Consider the following 19529-nt stretch of genomic DNA (forward strand, 5'->3'; position numbering starts at 1 on the left):
TCATCCATGTCAGGCACTCTTGGGCAATGACCTCAGTCACAGATACCACAAAAGCAGGTTGAAAGATTGACCATGCTTTGAAAATAGGGTTTGCGCCCCAAAATGTTGATCTTTCAAACTGCGTTGTGGTTATCTGTGCCTGAGGTCATGGTGGGGAGGTAGCTATAAGGTTGCCTAGTGTTATTAAGGTACAGGGCATGTCCCCTATTAGTTAGACATGCGCCTATGACAGGGCATCTACAATAATACATTTCTTGCAAACATTTATCGCTAGTTTAACATAATAAAATAGTAAATTCTGTGCAAGTCATGAACAAATATGAATTGTGACATACAGTAGTTATTCAGGAAAGTTAAATTACATTTATAGTACCTAGCACATTGCCTTTTTGATCTGGTGATGTTCAATACTATTATTAATGAAATCATGCAATAGTATTTCGTCTTACCTGACGTGGTAGGAAGTCGGAATTGTTTTTACAATGTCCATCTGTGCATAAAATATCCGTGAGTGCATGAGCTATGGCTACAATAGCCAGGTATGTACTGTATGTTTCACTTAGGTCAACATTTCCCAGTAAGTCATCATTTAAATATCCCGACTGAAAATATTCTTCAAGAAAACAATTTGAAGATTCATTGGATTTTATTTCATTTCTTAGATATTCTTCAAAGCCGTCAATATTACCCCTTTTGAAATTTGTTCCAAGAATTGTACCGGCCTTTTCAATGTTTTCAATGTTCTGAAATATTTTTGAATTTGACCAGCTATCACTCGCAATCCAAATTTTGGAAATATTAATGCTAATGCATTCTAGTAGAAGATCACTGACAAAAAAATCTTCAGCAAAGACAACCACAACATTGGCTGAACTTGTAATTAATTTATTTATTGTACTGTTTAACGATTCTTGCAAGGTTGGATCTCCTTTATATGATGGCACAATGTTTGAGAAAGCCGTACATATTCCTTCTTGTTCAAAATGATTTTTTAAAAGCTCCAGAGCAGACTGTCCATAATCACTGTTATCTGTGATGATTCCAACCCAGTTCCACTGAAATAGTTTTATCAGCTTCACAATTGCTGTTGTTTGGTGAACATCACTTGGAACGGTGCGTAAAAAGGAAGGAAATTTTAATTTGTCACTTAAGCTAGCAGCAGATGATGCTGGGCTTATCTGTGTAAATATAAGGACATATAATATTATTACATATATCATACAGATAAACATTTATAAGCTTTTTTTAATTTTTTTTAAAGAAATCTTGTTTAGAATATCTAGGAATCAGCCTACTTCCCCGTACACTTTTTTTTTTTTTTAAACAGATTACGGTATACTGTAAATCAAGTACTTTTTTACCTGTGGTATAAGATAAAGGCCTAATAGCCCAGAAATTGCAATGGATATTCCTGAATGTATATCTCCAACAACAGCTTTGATATGAGGGGTACGTTGTATGTGGTTATATTCCGCGGAAATATTTGTTGTGGCAGATTCTGAAAGTAATCGCACTGTGGACTCAACTGCTTTCAAAGTATAAGAACATGAATCATGTATCTCATAGCCCAACTTAACACCTTGTAACAATGTGGAATTATTAATGTTTTCAATTGCATAGACCATAGAAAGAACATCAGCCAATCCTTTCGTGTATAGGCTGAAATAGAGAAAAAAATATACAGTTTTGGAAATAAACTTTTAAAAAACAACAGCAGTAATGTTCACCACTGCATTAACAATTCTGAATGGTGCTTAAACAGAAGTTAAAATTCTCAAATATTAGTATATATTGATGCAGAGATATTTTTTAAATCCTAATTTTTCATCACAGATATAATAGTTATTACAGTAATAAGCAATAAGTTATTAATTAATTTAACCCTTTGAGTGCCAAGTGAATTCGGGAAAATTGGTGTGAAAATTGCCAAGCACACATTTTTCTTCATCATAATGACCTGCAATGTTTACTTTATATAGGAAATATAACCTTTTTTTACTCAACATTTTTTATTTGAATTTATATAATAAATGTGAGCAACGCTGGCATTATTAGTGGATCTTTTGTTCATCTCTCACAGAGATGTTGGCACATAGAACTATTTAAATATGAAAGGCTTACTACCGTATAAAAAGCAAAACCCATTCCTCGCCAGCAAAGATAATACCGAATAGATCTGCAAAGACCTAAGGAACTAAGGCCCTTATTCAGATCTGAGCTCAGTACAAATTTGTTTGTAAAAAGGGCAAAACCATGTGCTTGCAGGTGGATCAGATGTAACCTGTGCAAAGACAGTTACATTTGGGTGGGGTGTGCTGAAACTGAAATCTAAATTGCAGTGTAGAAATAATACAGCCAGTATTTTCCCTGCACAGAAACAAAATAACTCACCCAAATCTAACTATCTCTATACATGTTACATTTGCCCCACCTGCAGTGCACATGGAGCTCAGATCTGAATAGGGGCCAAAGAGGGGTCCAGTTGCCAAAAAGATAAAAGAAAAAGGGCAAACTACATGGGAAAAGAGGTTCTTATCTACCATCAAATTCTAGGTTTCTGTGTTTCTATATCCAATTCATACAAAACCATATAATAGAGCAAGATGACTGACAAGCAGTGCCAAATTTCCCATTAGGCACATGAGGCACGTGCCTAGGGGTGGCACATCTTTGGGGGCGGCACTTGGATGCATGTGATAGTACTATCAGCCTGAAATGTACCAGTAACTGCAAAATATACACTGTACTGTACCATATTCCATCTTGAACAGAGTGTAAATGGATAGGACATGCAGATACTGCCCCTTAAGTTGTCCTACTTAGTAAATATGTATACATAATAAAAATGTTACAGTTGTTGGCTTTTTTATTATTACATGAAATTGGTTATAATCAAATGAGGGCTTATAACTAATCAATAAAAATGAAACAATTAGGCAGGGGGGCGGCATTATTGTTGTGCCTATGGGCGCCCTCACCCCTAAATCCACCCCTGCTGACAAGGTGGTACAGGAAGCCACCTAGGACCCAATCCTGAAGGACGTTTTGTTGTAGGGGATTGATTGACAGTTGGAAGAGCGAGGATAAAAGAGGATAATATAGTGGTGGATAATGGTGGTCTGATAGCTGGACAGAAGAAATAATGAAATCATAACACTTGCAAGAATGGGTAAAGATGAGGTTGAGAAAATTAGCAAGGCTGTGATTGGGGGGACTGTTGTAACAAGGCAGCAGTGTCAATGGAAATGTTGATGTCCCCAAGGTTAAAAGATCAAAAAATTGGAAATAGGGCGCCAGGCCACAAAATTATCAAAGATAGTAGTCGGACCTGGGGCAGTAGGTGTCTGCTACATGAAGTTGAGAAGAAAAGGCTAAAAGCATTGAAGCAGTAGAAAGAAAGGGAATGCTTAGGTCAGGCATGTCCAAACTATGGCCCATCATGCCTTTCCAGAGTTTTGCTATGAGGGAATGCTAAAACTATGGCAAGGCATGCTGGGATGTGTAGTTTCACAACCGCTGGAGGGCCATAGCTTGGACATGCCTGGCTTAAGTAGTCTGATGCAGAAGTTGCAGATGGAGGAAAGGATACCCACACCATCATCTGGTCAGTCAAAAGGAGTGGGTGAGAGAAAAAACACTCAGAGGAGGGAGCAGTGGGAAATCTGGTATCAGAGATTAAAAGTCAAGTTTATGTGAGAGAAAGAAGTTGAGATGAAAAGATCAAGAAAGGGAGACAATTTATTACAGATGGATCAGGTATTCCAGGAGGAACAGGGAAGTGAGGGAGGCATGGAGGGAGATGTTAATGAGGTTGGAGGGGATGGATGACATGGGGTGATGGCTAATTGGATAGCCCCTGATGACACAATTACCATTGATCAATGATTGCAGGTAATTAGATACTGCCCTAAGTCTGTGTTAGACACAATGCCTGCATAGGGCCAGATGTATCAAGCTTCAAAAAGTGATAATGTGCAGAGTGATAAACAACCAGACAACCTGCTCCTAACTGTCATTTTTTAACCCAGCCTGTGACATGCAAGTTCTGAGCTGACTGACTGGCTGATACATCTTCCCATTTATCATTCATTATTTCTGGCTAAATCCCTGAAAACGAGTTAGCCACATCCCCCATAGGTTACTATGGGGGATGCAAAGCTGACCGATGTATAAACATCGGGCAGCAGCGCTTTGCATACCTTGACGGTGATGAGATGGTGGTAGTCCGTTGTAGCTTATGGGCTGCAGACCACAAGAGTGCTAGTCATTCCTGCTTGTGTGTTTATATAAATATATATATACACATAAAAACGCACACAAATACTGTATGTATATTTATATATGTAACCCCCGGTTTCCCAATCTAGGGGATACTACCAGGTGCTTCCACCCAAGTGTTGGTATAATTATGAATATGTGCCCTGCTATGATGATAGTAGAGACCTCACTCACTTGGGAAAGCGAGAGATTACATCTACAGTACTAACTCTTAGGTGAATGGACTGTGTATAATACTTAAAACTATTTCTAAAACCTGTTACTGTACCTTCTTTCTTCCACAGAATCCCGTTTCTTCTCACGCAGACACAATATCACAGATAAGTATAACTACGTGAATAATGTATCAAATAATAACTACAATAAAATGCTACCTTAGGCCTCCAACTCCAGAAGAATTCTTGGTTACCCGTACCTAGGTACTCATATCATGTAACATAAACCTAGTCAACATTATATATAAATGTATATTAATAAAGTATTCTATACTACATTTGTAGGTACACCGTTGGGGCCCATTGTAGCTCTAGTTAAAGAAATTGTCCTGGGTATGGACAGGAGAATAGTATAAGACTGTTGTCCACTGCAGTTTATATTAAGTAGGTTGAGTAGCTGAATTGTATCCACTATACTGTATTTACTATTTTCACTTCCCTGGCTATGCCTCTCGAACAATGACATAGAACTACTCTCATTTGTTGCAATTAGTTGGCAGTGGGCCCAGATCCATGGATGGTAATATATATCTCATAAGTCGCTACAATTGTTGCAACTGATAAAGAAGGCCAACTGATAAAGAAGAGCACTTTTCCTTTGTACAAATATATCCTAACTCAGATGAAAGTATACAGTGATATTGCTGCTAGATTAGATTTGTAATTTCATTAACAGGCATTTTAGGTATCCCAAATATAGCTACCTGGAATATTCTCCTTCTTTAACCTATGAGGCCGTGTACAACCTGGTAGAGCTGCCTATATTATGTTCTTGTTAATGACACCTGGTTTGTAACTAGTCTCAATAATAGGGTCTCGGGGTTGCTTTTAACCCTATCACGGCCCTATAATTCTGTCCAACGCACATAAACTGAGGGGGCTTGTTCTGAGCTGAGTTAGGTATATATGTCTCCCTGGTATAATATTTCTACAGTGGCGCCTGCTAATGTGCTGCGAACAGGGACACTTTATTGCTTTCCCCGGGTGGCTGGCTATATAGATTTTGTGGAGAGATGCCAATGCACTTGTATGTACAATCCCTCTCTTTGTCTGTATCTACAACTGCGTGCTTGTACACGGCTATATACTATGATGAGGTGATGGGGGTAATGCACTGATGTATATGCTCACCCATGTTTCCGATTAGCCGGGCCAACTAATTGGTGTCAGCACCTCTGCTGCTGTTCCCACAGCCATTGCTCTTATGGGATTCTCTCACAAATCCTTCCTGTCTGATCGAGACCAGGCCGCTCATATCTCCTAGGCAACTGGCAGTCAGTGGGAGCAGAGGTATCCGTAGGCAGAGTAAATTGAGCTATAGTAGTGAACAGAGGTATTGGGGTGCACTCTCCTCACCAGATGCTCCCCTCTCGAGCTTCTTGTGACCCCCTAAACTCGCTCTGTCCTCAGCTTTTAAGTCAGGCTGGGTTCGTCTTGAACCACAGAGGTATGCTGTCCTTAAGCAGGAGGCAGCCAGTTCACCCCTCCATCTGTTAACACTGGGATATTTCCTCCAACTGCCACATGTCTGTCCATGTGAGTCGCTGGTGTCCTGTTCATCTTTCTCTACAGACTATTGGACCATATTGAAGCACACCAATTGGTGGCCATTCAAGTCTCGAGCTGTTCCACTATTGGTCACAACTAAGTATCTGGCTTAAGGTAAGCTGAGGTTAACATAAACACAGGTTTCCACTACTCCATTATAATTATTATACATTCACAAGTCTTTTTGGGCGGGATGCTATATAGCAGAAATGCGGTAAAAACCCCGTTTTCGGGGTTTCTACCGCATTTCTATATGCTATATGGCGCCTCCGCAGTGTCAGCGCTGCGGAGGGAATCGCCAGCTAAAGCTGGCGAATCCCTGCAGAAGCCTATGGGCTTCTTACCGCAGCGCTGTTTGAGGGATCCGTCACGGATCCCTCCCAGCGTGCCCTGCGGCCGGCGCCGGGGTCTGCGCATGCGCAGATGGACTCCCGGGTCACAGACCCGGAAGTCCAGCGCCGGCACCGCATCGCAAGGGACAGCTCTTACCGCAAGAGCTGTCCCTTGCATGAATAACGGCATATGTTATAGCATATGCCGTTATTAAAAATGCGATGTCCGGCGAAGGGGGGCCGCGGATGTTATAACATCCCGCCCTTTCTGAGTTAATAACATAGACATGTCACACACACACACACACACACACACATATATATATATACACTAACAATCTTTGTGGAAAGAGAAGTCTGAAGATTCGGCACTCAAATTGTAGGTCCAACGCGATTTTATTCAAGGCATAGGAAAAATATACACACACGGCCTGACAGCCGTTTCAACTGCACAACACAGTTTTCCTATGCCTTGAATAAAATCACTTGGACCTACAATTTGATTTCTTCAGACTTCTCTTTCCACAAAGAGGGTGAGTGTGAATACAGGGTGAGGACCGTGCACCACTGTTTGATGCCAAACATATTTATTTTGCTACAATTGATTTATTTTATTGTGTGTACATAATGTATGTGTGTACAGGATGTATACAAACAGAGCAGCAGATTCCCCCCCCCCCCAGTCAAGCAGGGGATAATGAGGCAAGCAGCAACCAGTAACTGTGCAGTGGCTGGTGCTGAAGACCAGGAGACCCGCATGTGCTGGTGAGCAGACTTGCCTCACCTAGCCTCCCATACACTCTTCCCTTGTCACTTAATCCCAATTATCTCACTCCCTCTTGCCCCTTATCACTGCCCCTCCACCACCTCACCCTCTCTATCGCCCCCTGTTGTCTCACCCCATCTCAAGTAACCCCTGGTCACCTCACTTATTCACCCCCTGGCACCTCACCCTGTATCACACCCCCCCCCCTTGCGCCATCACCTCACCCCTCTCTCATCACTCCCCCACACCATCTTTCCTCTTTTTCGCTCTCCTCTCGTCCACCTACAAAGATATGACAATCTGTCCTTCAGATAAGGGGGGGGGGGGGGCTATTGTTATATAGAATTTGCAGAACTATAAGGATGAGGTATACTTAACTCGATGACTCCCTGGTTTATTAGAAACTTGACAGTGACACTACCCCAAAAAGTTTACATGGAATTACAAGGAGCATTACAGAATTAAGTGGACAATAACATAATTTCTGAGTATGTTAATATGGCTTTATTTAAGAATCATCCAAAAGTGCCAGTATTTTATACTCTCCCGAAACTACATAAGAACAGTACTAAACCATGGGGCAGACCAATTGTGGTGAGAGAGAAATTATTTCATTTTTGATAAAGCATTTTTTCTACAAATACTTGGGTGTGCTATGGGTGCGGTGGTCGCACCAATATACGCTAATGCTTTTATGTTCAGGGTGGAGGACAATTTGTTCTTCAACCAGGAACATACTGTAGCAAGAACATAGAATTATTCATCACATTTATCAATGATATTTTCTTTTTATGGCATGGTTCTAAAGATGAATTGATGGACATGAGTAATAGGGCCGACACTAATATCAAATTTACCTTCAATATACAATCCAGAAAAATCCAGTTTTTGGATGTGGAAGTAGCCATTACGAATGGACAGTTCCACACTACAATTTATAGCAAGCCAATGGACTGTAATAGTCTTTGGTCCTATTCTAGTTATCATTCTGTGTCCCTCAAAAAGGACTCCAATTCCTTCATGTCCATAGTATCTGCAGTGACCCAACTGATTAGCTGTCACAGATCGATATTATGCAGATCAAGTTTCTCCAGAAGGGATACTCTAGTGACCTTTTACAAATTGCCAGGAAAATGACATTGGAACAACCATGAAGAGCCATATCATCTGTATTATCAATTACACCACAGAAACCCCCCATTTGACAATTATAGCTAAGCAGATTTGGGCAGTTGCTAAATCAGATCCGGATTTGACTGGCTTCACGAATCGCAAATTACTCCCTTGTTATACCAGAGGGAGAAATATCAGGGACATGGTTGTACATTATGATATTTATGACTTTGGGCTACCTGCACCGAGTAATTTTCTTATCAAGAAGCATGGAAATTACAAATGTTTAGGTTGTGCTACATGCAACCGTTTATTACCACAGGATTATATAGTGCACCCACACGCGGGCAATAGAATTGGTATAAAACAGTTTTTGACATATACCAGCAGATATGTTGTATATTGCATTATATGCCTGTGTAGCACTGTATGTACTATATTGGAAAAACCAATTGTCAGCTTGAAGAACGGATGGCTCAGCACAGGAGTGCAATTAAGTTGTCGCTGGAAGGCAAGGCTAAAGATCAGCCTGTAAAGCATTTTAAAGCCTTTAAGCACAGCCTGCTGAGCCTTCTGTACCTTATGATTGACCAGGTGTCTGACAGCAGACAGGGGGGTGATAGGGGTCGGATCCTTCTGCATAAAGAAGCGCAGTGGATCCACCGCCTGAGTACTTTAACCCCCATAGGTTAAATGAGACATTGACTTTAAACTGTTTTTGTTAATCTGAGTATAATACTGTACATATGTCTTCTTACAGTCTTTCTGATTAGCGGTGATTTATTGCAATGATACAGTGTATTCTTTAATTGAGTTGAAATTGTGTGAATTAAATGTAGATCTTCTGATATCTGTATTGTGTTAGGAATGTTAATGCGGATACATTATTTCCACCTAGATACCAGAATGTTTCTAGGTGTTGCACAATATACTTCTGGTAGGAACACGATTCGTTTGTGTTGAAGGGGTGGTATGCACATATCTACAAAGGTAAGCTTTGTATTTCATAGATTTGTATATTTGTATCTGAAGACGGTTAACAAAACCGAAATGTTATAATCTTGTCTGTACTCACTTCAGTCAGCTTTATTATATTGCGAGTGCCGCCTGTGTATAATACCTAATATATATATATATATATGGTACTTGTTTAATTTCACGGTGGCAGCATGGCCGTGCGCTACTTCTGGGTTTGGCGCTCGCCAAACTTTCTAGAATAAACTAAATAAACTCCATGCCAACGTGGATAATTCATACCCCCACTATCCACATTGGCATGGAGTTGATTGTAGATAGTGTGGCGAGCACAACGAGCCACCGAGCCCGTAGCATGGGCGAGCACAGCGAGCCCTGCAAGGGGACTCAGTCACGTGGCCATGCTCCCGCAGTGAAACTAATCAACTACCATATATATATATATATATATATATATATATATATATATACACACACACACACATACACACAGTAATAGTCTCAGTATTTGTGCTAATAGAACATGAGCTACATCTCCAATATATCCCTCCTGTTAGTGAGGAACAGTGAATTAGAATAGAATGAATAGAAAATATCGGAGTGCACTAATTAGGTTAGTTCCACCCAACAGTACAATAAAATATTTTTAAAATACAGTATAATATGAAACACTCTTCATGTATCCGATGTCCATATATGTTCGGAATGAGATGCACGATTTTTTAATAAACGGCTTTATCCTTGAACAAATCGTGCATCTTATTCCGAACATATATGGACATCGTATACATGAAGAGTGTTTCATATTATACTATATTTTAAAAAATATTGTATTGTACTGTTGGGTGGTACTAACCTAATTAGCGCACTCCAATATTTTCTATTCATTATATATAGATGGTAATAGATATATAATTCCATTTTAGTAAAAAAAAAAGGACTACATTTCAAAAAGTATAATTTTCCAAATAGAAAATAAATAGCAATTCATACCTTGTACAAATGAAACTCTCATTTGCCTGTCTCTCGGATAAGTTTGAGATATGTGTATGAACTGGAAAAATACCACCAATCATAATGTCCCCAGGTAGATAAGCTACCGCTTCTTCAGAAATGTCACATGGCAATACAAATCTCCAGCAGAAATTAACAGAAATGGCATAAAATAGCCAGTTTAAAAACATCATGAACTGTGTCAACCGTAGCCAGCAATCCAAATAAAGGTGGTTTTTCCCCCTTCGAGAATGAAACATACATTCCACCTCTGTGTCGAATTGAAAAAGCTCTGTCTAATACCAGGAAATCCACCAGTTACACAGCATACCATAACACATGAGTGTTAAATTTCATTACGTGACTTTAACTTACAGTGTCTCATAACGTAACAGAGATAAACATTCAGAAATGTGTTATTATAACAATATAACTTCGAATATATTATTTTTAATGAATGTATTTTTTAAATTACCATTTTATTTGATGGTTCTCAAATCTGCAACAACAATAGGAAATAAATCAGGAAAACGATAATAAATCTTTTTATAGTTCCAATAGTCTTTTCAAGAAATCTAAAATAAACGGAATTGTCCCATGTATAGACATGGATGTAGCGCTGAGAACACCTCCAGGCACACTCATTGCCAGTATATATCACAATGTTGCACTACAAAGAGTTGGATTTTCCGCTATTTTTACTCTCACATACAGACGTTAAACAGAAATGGGAGCCAAAGCACCACTTTTTCTACCAGCGTATGAACCAGGCCAAGGTCTGATTCGGGCCATAACTGTAACAGCAGGTCTGCCCATGTTTTCTAAAGCAGCAATGATTTACAAGGCAAAACCAGGCACACACACATATACACACACAGACATGGTGCTGCAAGTACAGATGGGGCTGGTGCCATCTTTGCAGGGCTGGCATTTCTAACGCCAGCCCCGCCGTCACGCCTTCCCCGCCAGGGGGCGCGTGTGCATGAGACGCTCACGCACCCCCTGGCAACGGATCCTGCCTCTGGTCCCCGCTGCCTCCCCCGCTGTCGCCGCCCATCATTACAGGTACTCCTCGCCGCCCCGAGCGCCCCTCTAACCCTGCCTGTCTTCCTGAAGTGGAGACGGGCAGGGACACGCAGCATCCCCACTGAGAAACTGGGACGCGTGTGCGTATGAGACGCACGCGCATCCCAGTTCAGTGTAGCCCCTGTCCGCTGGCGCTCGCCAGCAGGGAGGGTCTGGAGAACCCCGGCCAAGGATGGCAGGGGCTCCAGGTTCAGTTTAATAAAAAACTAAAATACTTTTGTTTGTTACTGTGAACATGCACTTTTCCTATTTTTCCCAACTGAAATTATTCTGCAAGTGATTATATTGGGCCTAAGCTTCAAAAGTGATAAAATGGAGAGCGATAAACAGCCAGCCAATCAGCTCCTGCCTGACATTTTTCAAACACAGTCTGTGACATGGCAGGTAGGAGATGATTGGCTGGCTGTATATCACTCTCCATTTTATCACTTTTGAAGCTTAGTGCACCTGGCCAAAAATACTTCTGCGTCTGAGCTGCACCCAAAAAAGCCATATTTTGAGCATTTTCTGTCTATTATAAAATAATAGTTTAAAAGAAATAGATTTTTATTACTGTGTTAAAAATTAAACTGATACTGCTTTCACACTGCAAAACCTGAATTGACCCGGTTTTGAAAACATTTCTTTAACCGGGTCAGAGCAAGTTTTACCCCTTTCACACTGCATGTTGTAAACTGTATATTACTGGTTAATTACCGGATTTGTACCTGTCACATTGAACCCGTTGTGAAAGGTACAAAAACAATAATCCAGTAGCATACCACCCATTCCCTGGTACCTGTCCTGCCCCCCTGGCCTACAACCCACTCCCCGGTACCTGTCCACACCCCCCCCCCCCTCCACTGGAACCTGGCCTACAACCCCCTCTCCCCGGGTACCTGTCCTGCACCCGCTCCACTCCCCTGGTACTTGGCAACGTGCCGGATTGTGCAGTGGGGTCCGTTAATTGAATTCCGGGTGACAGCTTCTCGGGGTCCGTTCATTGAATAGGCAGTGTGCAGCGGGATCACTGGGAAACTAGTTCTGGTACTAGTTCCTATCCACCCCAGGGACCCCTCCGCACACTGCCCATCAGTCAGGAGGAGTTGTCACCAGGAATTCAATGAACGGACCCCATTGCTCGATCCGGCACACTCTCAAGTACCAAGTGTTGCCAGATAGGTAATTGTTTGCATAAATTATAACTTAGAATCAGAGATATTGTTTTCATTAAACATATTATTGATGAAAGGTGATTTTAACCATAGTGAATAGTCTAGATAGATAGATATAGTGTATAGTGAGGAATAGATATAAATGTATAAGGTGAATGCTTATATGATTTAGGATAGTGTTTGAATATGTCTGTATATAGATCTACAATTGTGTCTTACTGCAAGGTTATGGATTTTTTATGTAGGTATATGTCTACTGTATGCCTGGTTTACAGCAAATAAATAATTAGAACCTGGTAGAATAAAGAATAAAGTCAACAGGTCATCTGGTTGTTAGGCCACATAATATGTAAACAGATCCTGGTATGTGCAGGGGGATGTTTAGATGCAAAGTTACAGATCAGAATCAAGATTTGCAATGCCTCTGGCAGTCATACAATTACATGGTCAGTTGTCCAGTACAGGCCAGGCCAGGGATCATAAATCAGCTACTATGAAAAGAGATCACACCAACTGATAAAACATGGTCAAAACAGATCATTGACACATCAACACATCCAAGGAGAAGCTTCTGAAGATTAAAGAAATACTATGTTTTTGTGATCTTGGGATCATAAATACCCTACATGCTCACCACCTTGGGGCAGAATGTTTTATGACACTGTGGAATCTGGCAAGCCCAGAATTATCTCCCACCCTGGGCACAATGGGAATAGGCCAGTTTGAATGGGCAAAATATGGGATAAAAAGGAACAAGCTTATGGGTAGAAGTCAGTCAGCAGAGGAGCATAAGGAGGAGAGAGAGAAGGATGAGGAACAGAATGACTATTGGGGCAGGAGAGGAAGGAGATGTTCACACCTAAGGAATGGAACAATGAACTTGCAAGTATTCAATTAGTGTTAGTAATTGTCAAAGTTTGTTAATTTGTTTTATGTTCAACGTTTAATGTTTAATAAGGAAGTATAAATATAATTATAATTAGCATATATATCACTACCGTGCACAACTTATTCTGTATGATTTGTGTTTTTTCTGTAAATAAAATATCTTTAATCAGAGCGGCAAAACCAAGTTTGAACTCACTTTGGAATCATAATTTCATAATTCCTATATATAAGAATTGCATGTATGTATCAGCAGCCTAGGTTGTAAGTCTGACGCAATATATTTGCAGATATATAGGATAAACGTGTATTATAGAGTATACATAATTTATTATTATTATTGAAGAGTCCCCTTTTCAATAATTGGCACCCCAGGTATTAATATAATATAAGATTCCCAGTCCACACAAGAGAGGAGGGGGTGCAGGACAGGTGTGGGGGGGGGGGGGGGCCAGGTACCAAGAGAGGGGGGGGCAGGACAGGTACTAGGGGGAGGGGGTTGTAGGCTATGAACCGTGTAGGGCTTTTTACCCATTTGCAAATACCTGTTATTTGTAACCGGTATATGCAGACTGGTGCTTTCACAGTGCAGCTCTAACTGTTTTAAATAAAAAAATCTGCAATATACTGTACCGATTAAGAGCTGTAGTGTGAAAGGGGTATGAGTATTAAGAGTAATGCCATGTACACTTTTTCAGCTGGGTTGATCTGTAGCCCCTATCTGTACGACAAAATATTTATTCTTATTTAGAGCGGACCCTAACCAATTTGACACACTAGGCAAGATTCTACTTGGTGTCCTCTAGCACCTCTGATTGTTCCACCCCTGACTCAGCACCCCCCTTACCAGCACAGCACCCAAGCAGCACAAATCACAGCAGCAGCCAGCAGTATCCATCAGTCCTCACCCATAGCAATCTTAATTCAGAGCCATAACTTTGACATTTTAGTGCCCTGTGCGAGCAAGAGCACTGGTGTTCCCACCCCCTTTATTTAAAATTGCCCCCAAAAAGTTGTGTGATCTTGCTGGGAAGGGTTGTGGTCATACAATGACAAAATCAAATTATGCCACATAGTACTGCAAACCCTATTCACATGACACAATCATAGGCGAATCTAGGGGGTGGTCTGGGGTTGCACAGGACCACCTATTAGCCCATTTTGTAGCTGAGGGATGGGGCTTTCCAACTAGCCCCCTGGGAACCGGAGATATGGCCAGGCAAAACTGGAACGTTTTCCCTATAGGATAACATGGGACCCACTAATTCCGACCCCCACCCAGTTCAACGGCTGCCAGTTCCCCCTTCGGCATCACTGAAGCTTGAGGTTGATCTCAGTCGAACCCAAATCGCTGGGCCTTCAATCTGATACCAGGCTGGATCCATATGGGTTAATTGGTTCCTGGGATATTGAGGTTAAACCGTTTTTTTTTTTTCATTTCTTAAATGTAATTTCATGACTGTTTATGTTCTTTGAATGCAGATTTCTCGGGAACCAAACAACCCAGTTTCACGGGACCAAAATCATTCGAAGCCAACTCAAAAGTTCTTCAATATGATACTGGTCTCATGTAAATGGGTTAGTTGGTTCCGAAGATATAGCTGGTTGGTTAAAGGGGGGTAGGGAGAGGGGAGTGGTTGTCTCTCCTCCTCACACCAGAAAATGCAGGGACTAGGCTGGTGTATAAGGGGTCAGCCTGGGAATGTCCCTGCATGATCCTGGGGCCATATTTCCGGGTAAATCCCTGCATTTTCTGTTGTGAAAGGGGTATTATTTCAACAGCCGTGACCTGCAGTGCTCTGAATACAGCCGGGCAGCCCCCTGCTCTCTGCCCAGCTGTCAATGACTGTCACTCCTGCAGCTTCCGCTCCAATTCTTCTCCCCGCTTTCACCTCAGCCCGTCCCCCTACATCACGCACAACAACAGCGCGCACAATATTTCAAATGTCCACTCGGCTAGAGGGGTTCCCAGGAGGGGAGTGGGAGCATGCTCTGCGCTGCGCTTCTGCTCCTTTCCCCATAGAAGCAGCTGCACTGCCCTCCATCTCTCCCTGCAGCAGCAGCGAAGGCTCATATAAAAATTTACAGTAAGTGGCACTTTTGGGGGCATTGCTTAAGGGACGCTACAAGTGGCGGTATGTGGGGGCATTACGCATAATGTGTGGCTTAATGTGTAAGGGGCATTACGGTGTGCAGCATCATGTGTAAGCTGCATTATGTGTGCAGCATCATGAGTAAGGGACATTATGTGTGCAGCATCATGTGTAATGGGTTCTATGGTGCGCGGCATCATGTGTAATGGGTACTATCAGGGCCAGCGCTACCCACTCAGCGGCTCCTGCGGTGCAGGGAGGCGCTAGGCTGAAGAGGCGCTCAGTCTCTCCTTACACTACCACGCACTCTGCTTCTGCTGGGTGCCTGTCATACAGACAGCAGTGCCGGAAGCAACAATGCAGAGCTGACTCTGCTATTGCTTAATCGGGTCTTCCCCATCGCGAGTCCGTCCAGTTTTCAGGATTGTCAGCAATAGCCTGGACACCGCTGTGCAGCTGCATTGTTGCTGTGCTTTGTGCTGCCTGTGTGACATGCGCAGCAAACACCTGGAGCTGCAGCTACAGCATGGACCAGCCCTGCTTTCTCTTCACTGCCTAGGGTAGGTGTACTGGGCTGGCTGCCACCAACCCCAAAACTGCTGGGAAAGGGGGGAGGGGTAGGTTGTTTGGTAATAAACACTTGCTGAGTGCTTTCATCCTAGATCACCAGGGAAAGCAGAGTTATAAAAGATAAACTGCTTATTTTAAAAGCAATTTAATATGCTTATCTAAAACCACACAAATTTAATGAAATGAAACCCCTAGCAAGGAGCATGGGTACTTGTGTATTTTGGCGGCGCCCGTCGTGGGCATCGTGTGCCTTAACTTTAAGGCACAGGACGCGACGCGATGGACGCGATTTCTCCATAGGCTTCAATGTTAAAATATTTTTAACATTGAACCCGATGGAGAAATCGGGTCCATCGCGTCGCGTCCTGTGCCTTAAAGTTGCGCTCGCCACACTATTCTATTCTCAACTCCACGCCGACGTGGATAGTAGGGGTATGAAAAGGTCGGAGGACGCGCACCGCCGCCCCTCGCGGGCTCGCTGCGCTCGCCACGCTTCGGGTTGACGTCAATACTGGGGTGCCGCTCACAATGGGGGGTCAGTTATATTTGGACATGACGGGGACATATACAATGAAAAATGGGCCATATTGGCCCATTTCCCATTTTATTACATGTAAAATGGACTTTATCAAGTCCATCTTATCTTGTGCCATTATAATGGCACAAGACCGACGCGACCGACACGATTTCAATGTTAAAATATTTTAACATTGAAGCCTATGGAGAAATCGGGTCCATCGCGTCGGTCGCGTCGTGTGCCATGTTAATGCACACGACGCGACGCGATGGACGCGATGGACCCGATTTTTCACACACGATGGACGCGATCCTCATCGTGGGCGCCGCCAAAATACACAAGTACCGGAGCATGTAACCCCTGTATTTGAGCAATAAACCCCTGGCAACGAGCAGGTAACTCCTGGCAATGAGCACGTAGGTAAGCACGACTTATGTGGCATAATATGTAATAGGCATTATGGCGTGTGGTATAATATGTAATAGTCATTACAGTGGGTTATAACATGTAATAGGAATTATGGTATGTGACAATGTGTTATGGGCATTTTATTACATGTAAAATGGACTTTATCAAGTCCATCTTATCTTGTGCCATTATAATGGCACAAGACCGACGCGACCGACACGATTTCAATGTTAAAATATTTTAACATTGAAGCCTATGGAGAAATCGGGTCCATCGCGTCGGTCGCGTCGTGTGCCATGTTAATGCACACGACGCGACGCGATGGACGCGATGGACCCGATTTTTCACACACGATGGACGCGATCCTCATCGTGGGCGCCGCCAAAATACACAAGTACCGGAGCATGTAACCCCTGTATTTGAGCAATAAACCCCTGGCAACGAGCAGGTAACTCCTGGCAATGAGCACGTAGGTAAGCACCACTTATGTGGCATAATATGTAATAGGCATTATGGCGTGTGGTATAATATGTAATAGTCATTACAGTGGGTTATAACATGTAATAGGAATTATGGTATGTGACAATGTGTTATGGGCACTACGGTGTGTGCCATAATGTGTAATAGGCTTTACGGTGTAAATTTTGCCATGCGCTGGTTTTAGTATGTATGTGTGTGTATGGGAGGGGGATGTGGGGGACAGGGGCACTAATTTATTTTCTGGCACAGGGCACCAAAATGTCTAGATATCGCATTGTTGCTACTAAGCCCATTATGTGTTTTTTTCAGAGTGCGCCTTCGGCAAACGCTGAGGGTGCAAATTTTTAGTTTGCAGGGGGGCGCCGAACACCCTAGCACCGGCCCTGGGTACTATGGTGTGCGGCATCATGTGTAATAGGTACTATGGTGTGCGGCATCATGTGTAATGGGTACTATGGTGCCATCAAGCAATAACCCCCTAGCAATGAGCACGTAGGTAAGCAGCACTTATGTGGCAAATATTCAGGGCCGGCGCTGCCCGCTCAGCAGCTCCTGCAAAGCAGGGAGGCGCCATGCTGAAAAGGCGCTGTCTCCCTCCCTGCTCTGCTAAAGCTGCCGGGAGGCACCAGCGGCATCATGTCAGAGTCTCACTGAGACTGACATTAACATATCCCCGCCCCGCTTGCCTCACTTGCCTGCAGCCTCCTGTACACAGTAGTATACACTACAGTGAGAGCCGGCTATTGGATGGGTGGGCGCAGTGTAACTCCTGGAGGCAAGGGAGCCAGGAGTGCACAGAGGAGCCGGCATCAGTAACATGAAAATAAACTACAATTCCTAGCAGCCCTTGCTGCAGGAAGCTCAGGGCTGCTGGGACATTTAGTTTACTTTCAATTTCTGCAATGTTGTTGCACGGCCTGCAGCAAGAGAGGGAGTTGCTCAGAGAAGCAGTCCGAAAAGGGGGCGGGGCTACACGGCACTGACTGCACTCTGCACTGTACTGTACAGACTAGTGCCAGGCCCTCTAGCAGCATGGTAAGTGTGTGTTTGTGTATAGCTATTATATACTGCATGTATTTATGTGTGTGTGTGTGTGTGTGTGTGTGAGAGTGTGTGTGTGTGTGTGTGTGTGTGTGTGTGTGTGTGTAAAATATACTGGACTGCATGTATTTATCTATGTGTGTAACTTATATACTGTATTTATGTGTGTGTAATTATTATACTCTATGAATGTGTGCATGGGTGTGACTAAATACAGTAGGTGTGTGACTGTATACATAAGTGTAGGTATGCATGTGTATATACAGTATGTGTGACTGTATATATGCATGTGTATAGGTGTGTGACTGTATATGTTTAATTGTAGGTATGCATGTGTATGACAGCATGTGTATATACAGTATGTGTGACTGTATACTGTATATGCATGTGTATAGTGTTGGCGTTTCTGCGATGGAATCTACCAATGATGTATGCAGCGGTCAGCTTCACATAAAAGATGGTCACAGGTGTTACCTTGCAATCAGATAGGATGAGTCTTGTAAAGGTATAACTTCTTTATGTATAACTGAGTAACAGGATCAATATAACATTGCATAACATCAGCATTCAGTGGTATCTTGTTCACACAAGATGTCTGCTACATGTGCTTCTCCATTCCTTCTCTTAAGACAACAACAAACAGGAAACGTCAGAGAGATACAGGAATATAACAGCAGACAAACAATACATATGACAGTACAGTATATCGCCATCTACTGTCCCTCCAGTGTACATACACATGTATATGCATATGAGTGAAACCCACAGTCTGTTGCACATATTCCAACACCCCTTCTCAACAGACTAGGTTTCTTCAATTAAACCCATTTTTTTTTTTTACTTATGTTACATGTTATATAATACATGACATTACAATAAGTTTACATGTAATATAAGAAAAGAAAACAACAATATTGGCCATTTGGCCCTATTGGTCATACAGATATACAGTTGTTAAAAGGTCTTATTATTTGCATCCTGTGTAGCATACAGTTCAATAAATATTAGCATTTTATCAATCTCCTGTGTGGTCTTTTGTCAAGTGTAATATTACATAGTATATGCGGCGTATATG

General features: G+C 42.3%; 1 protein-coding gene across 1 annotated transcript in view; it reads right to left on the reverse strand.

Annotated features, from left to right (window-relative positions):
* Nucleotides 1-19063, reverse strand: part of LOC146063919 (G-protein coupled receptor family C group 6 member A-like) — a 50944-nt gene extending 31881 nt beyond the window's left edge. Inside the window, exons 1-3 of the mRNA XM_083176832.1 lie at nt 18929-19063; nt 1362-1659; nt 450-1178 (exon numbers count right to left, since the gene is read on the reverse strand). Coding sequence (XP_083032958.1) covers nt 450-1178; nt 1362-1625 — 993 coding nt within the window. The 5' untranslated portion in view covers nt 1626-1659; nt 18929-19063. The remainder of the gene's footprint in view (nt 1-449; nt 1179-1361; nt 1660-18928) is intronic.
* Between the last annotated feature and the right edge of the window lie 466 nt (nt 19064-19529).

Source organism: Crinia signifera, chromosome 3 (assembly GCF_055691185.1).
Source record: "Crinia signifera chromosome 3, ASM5569118v1, whole genome shotgun sequence".
In the NCBI taxonomy this organism is placed as follows: Eukaryota; Metazoa; Chordata; class Amphibia; order Anura; family Myobatrachidae; genus Crinia; species Crinia signifera.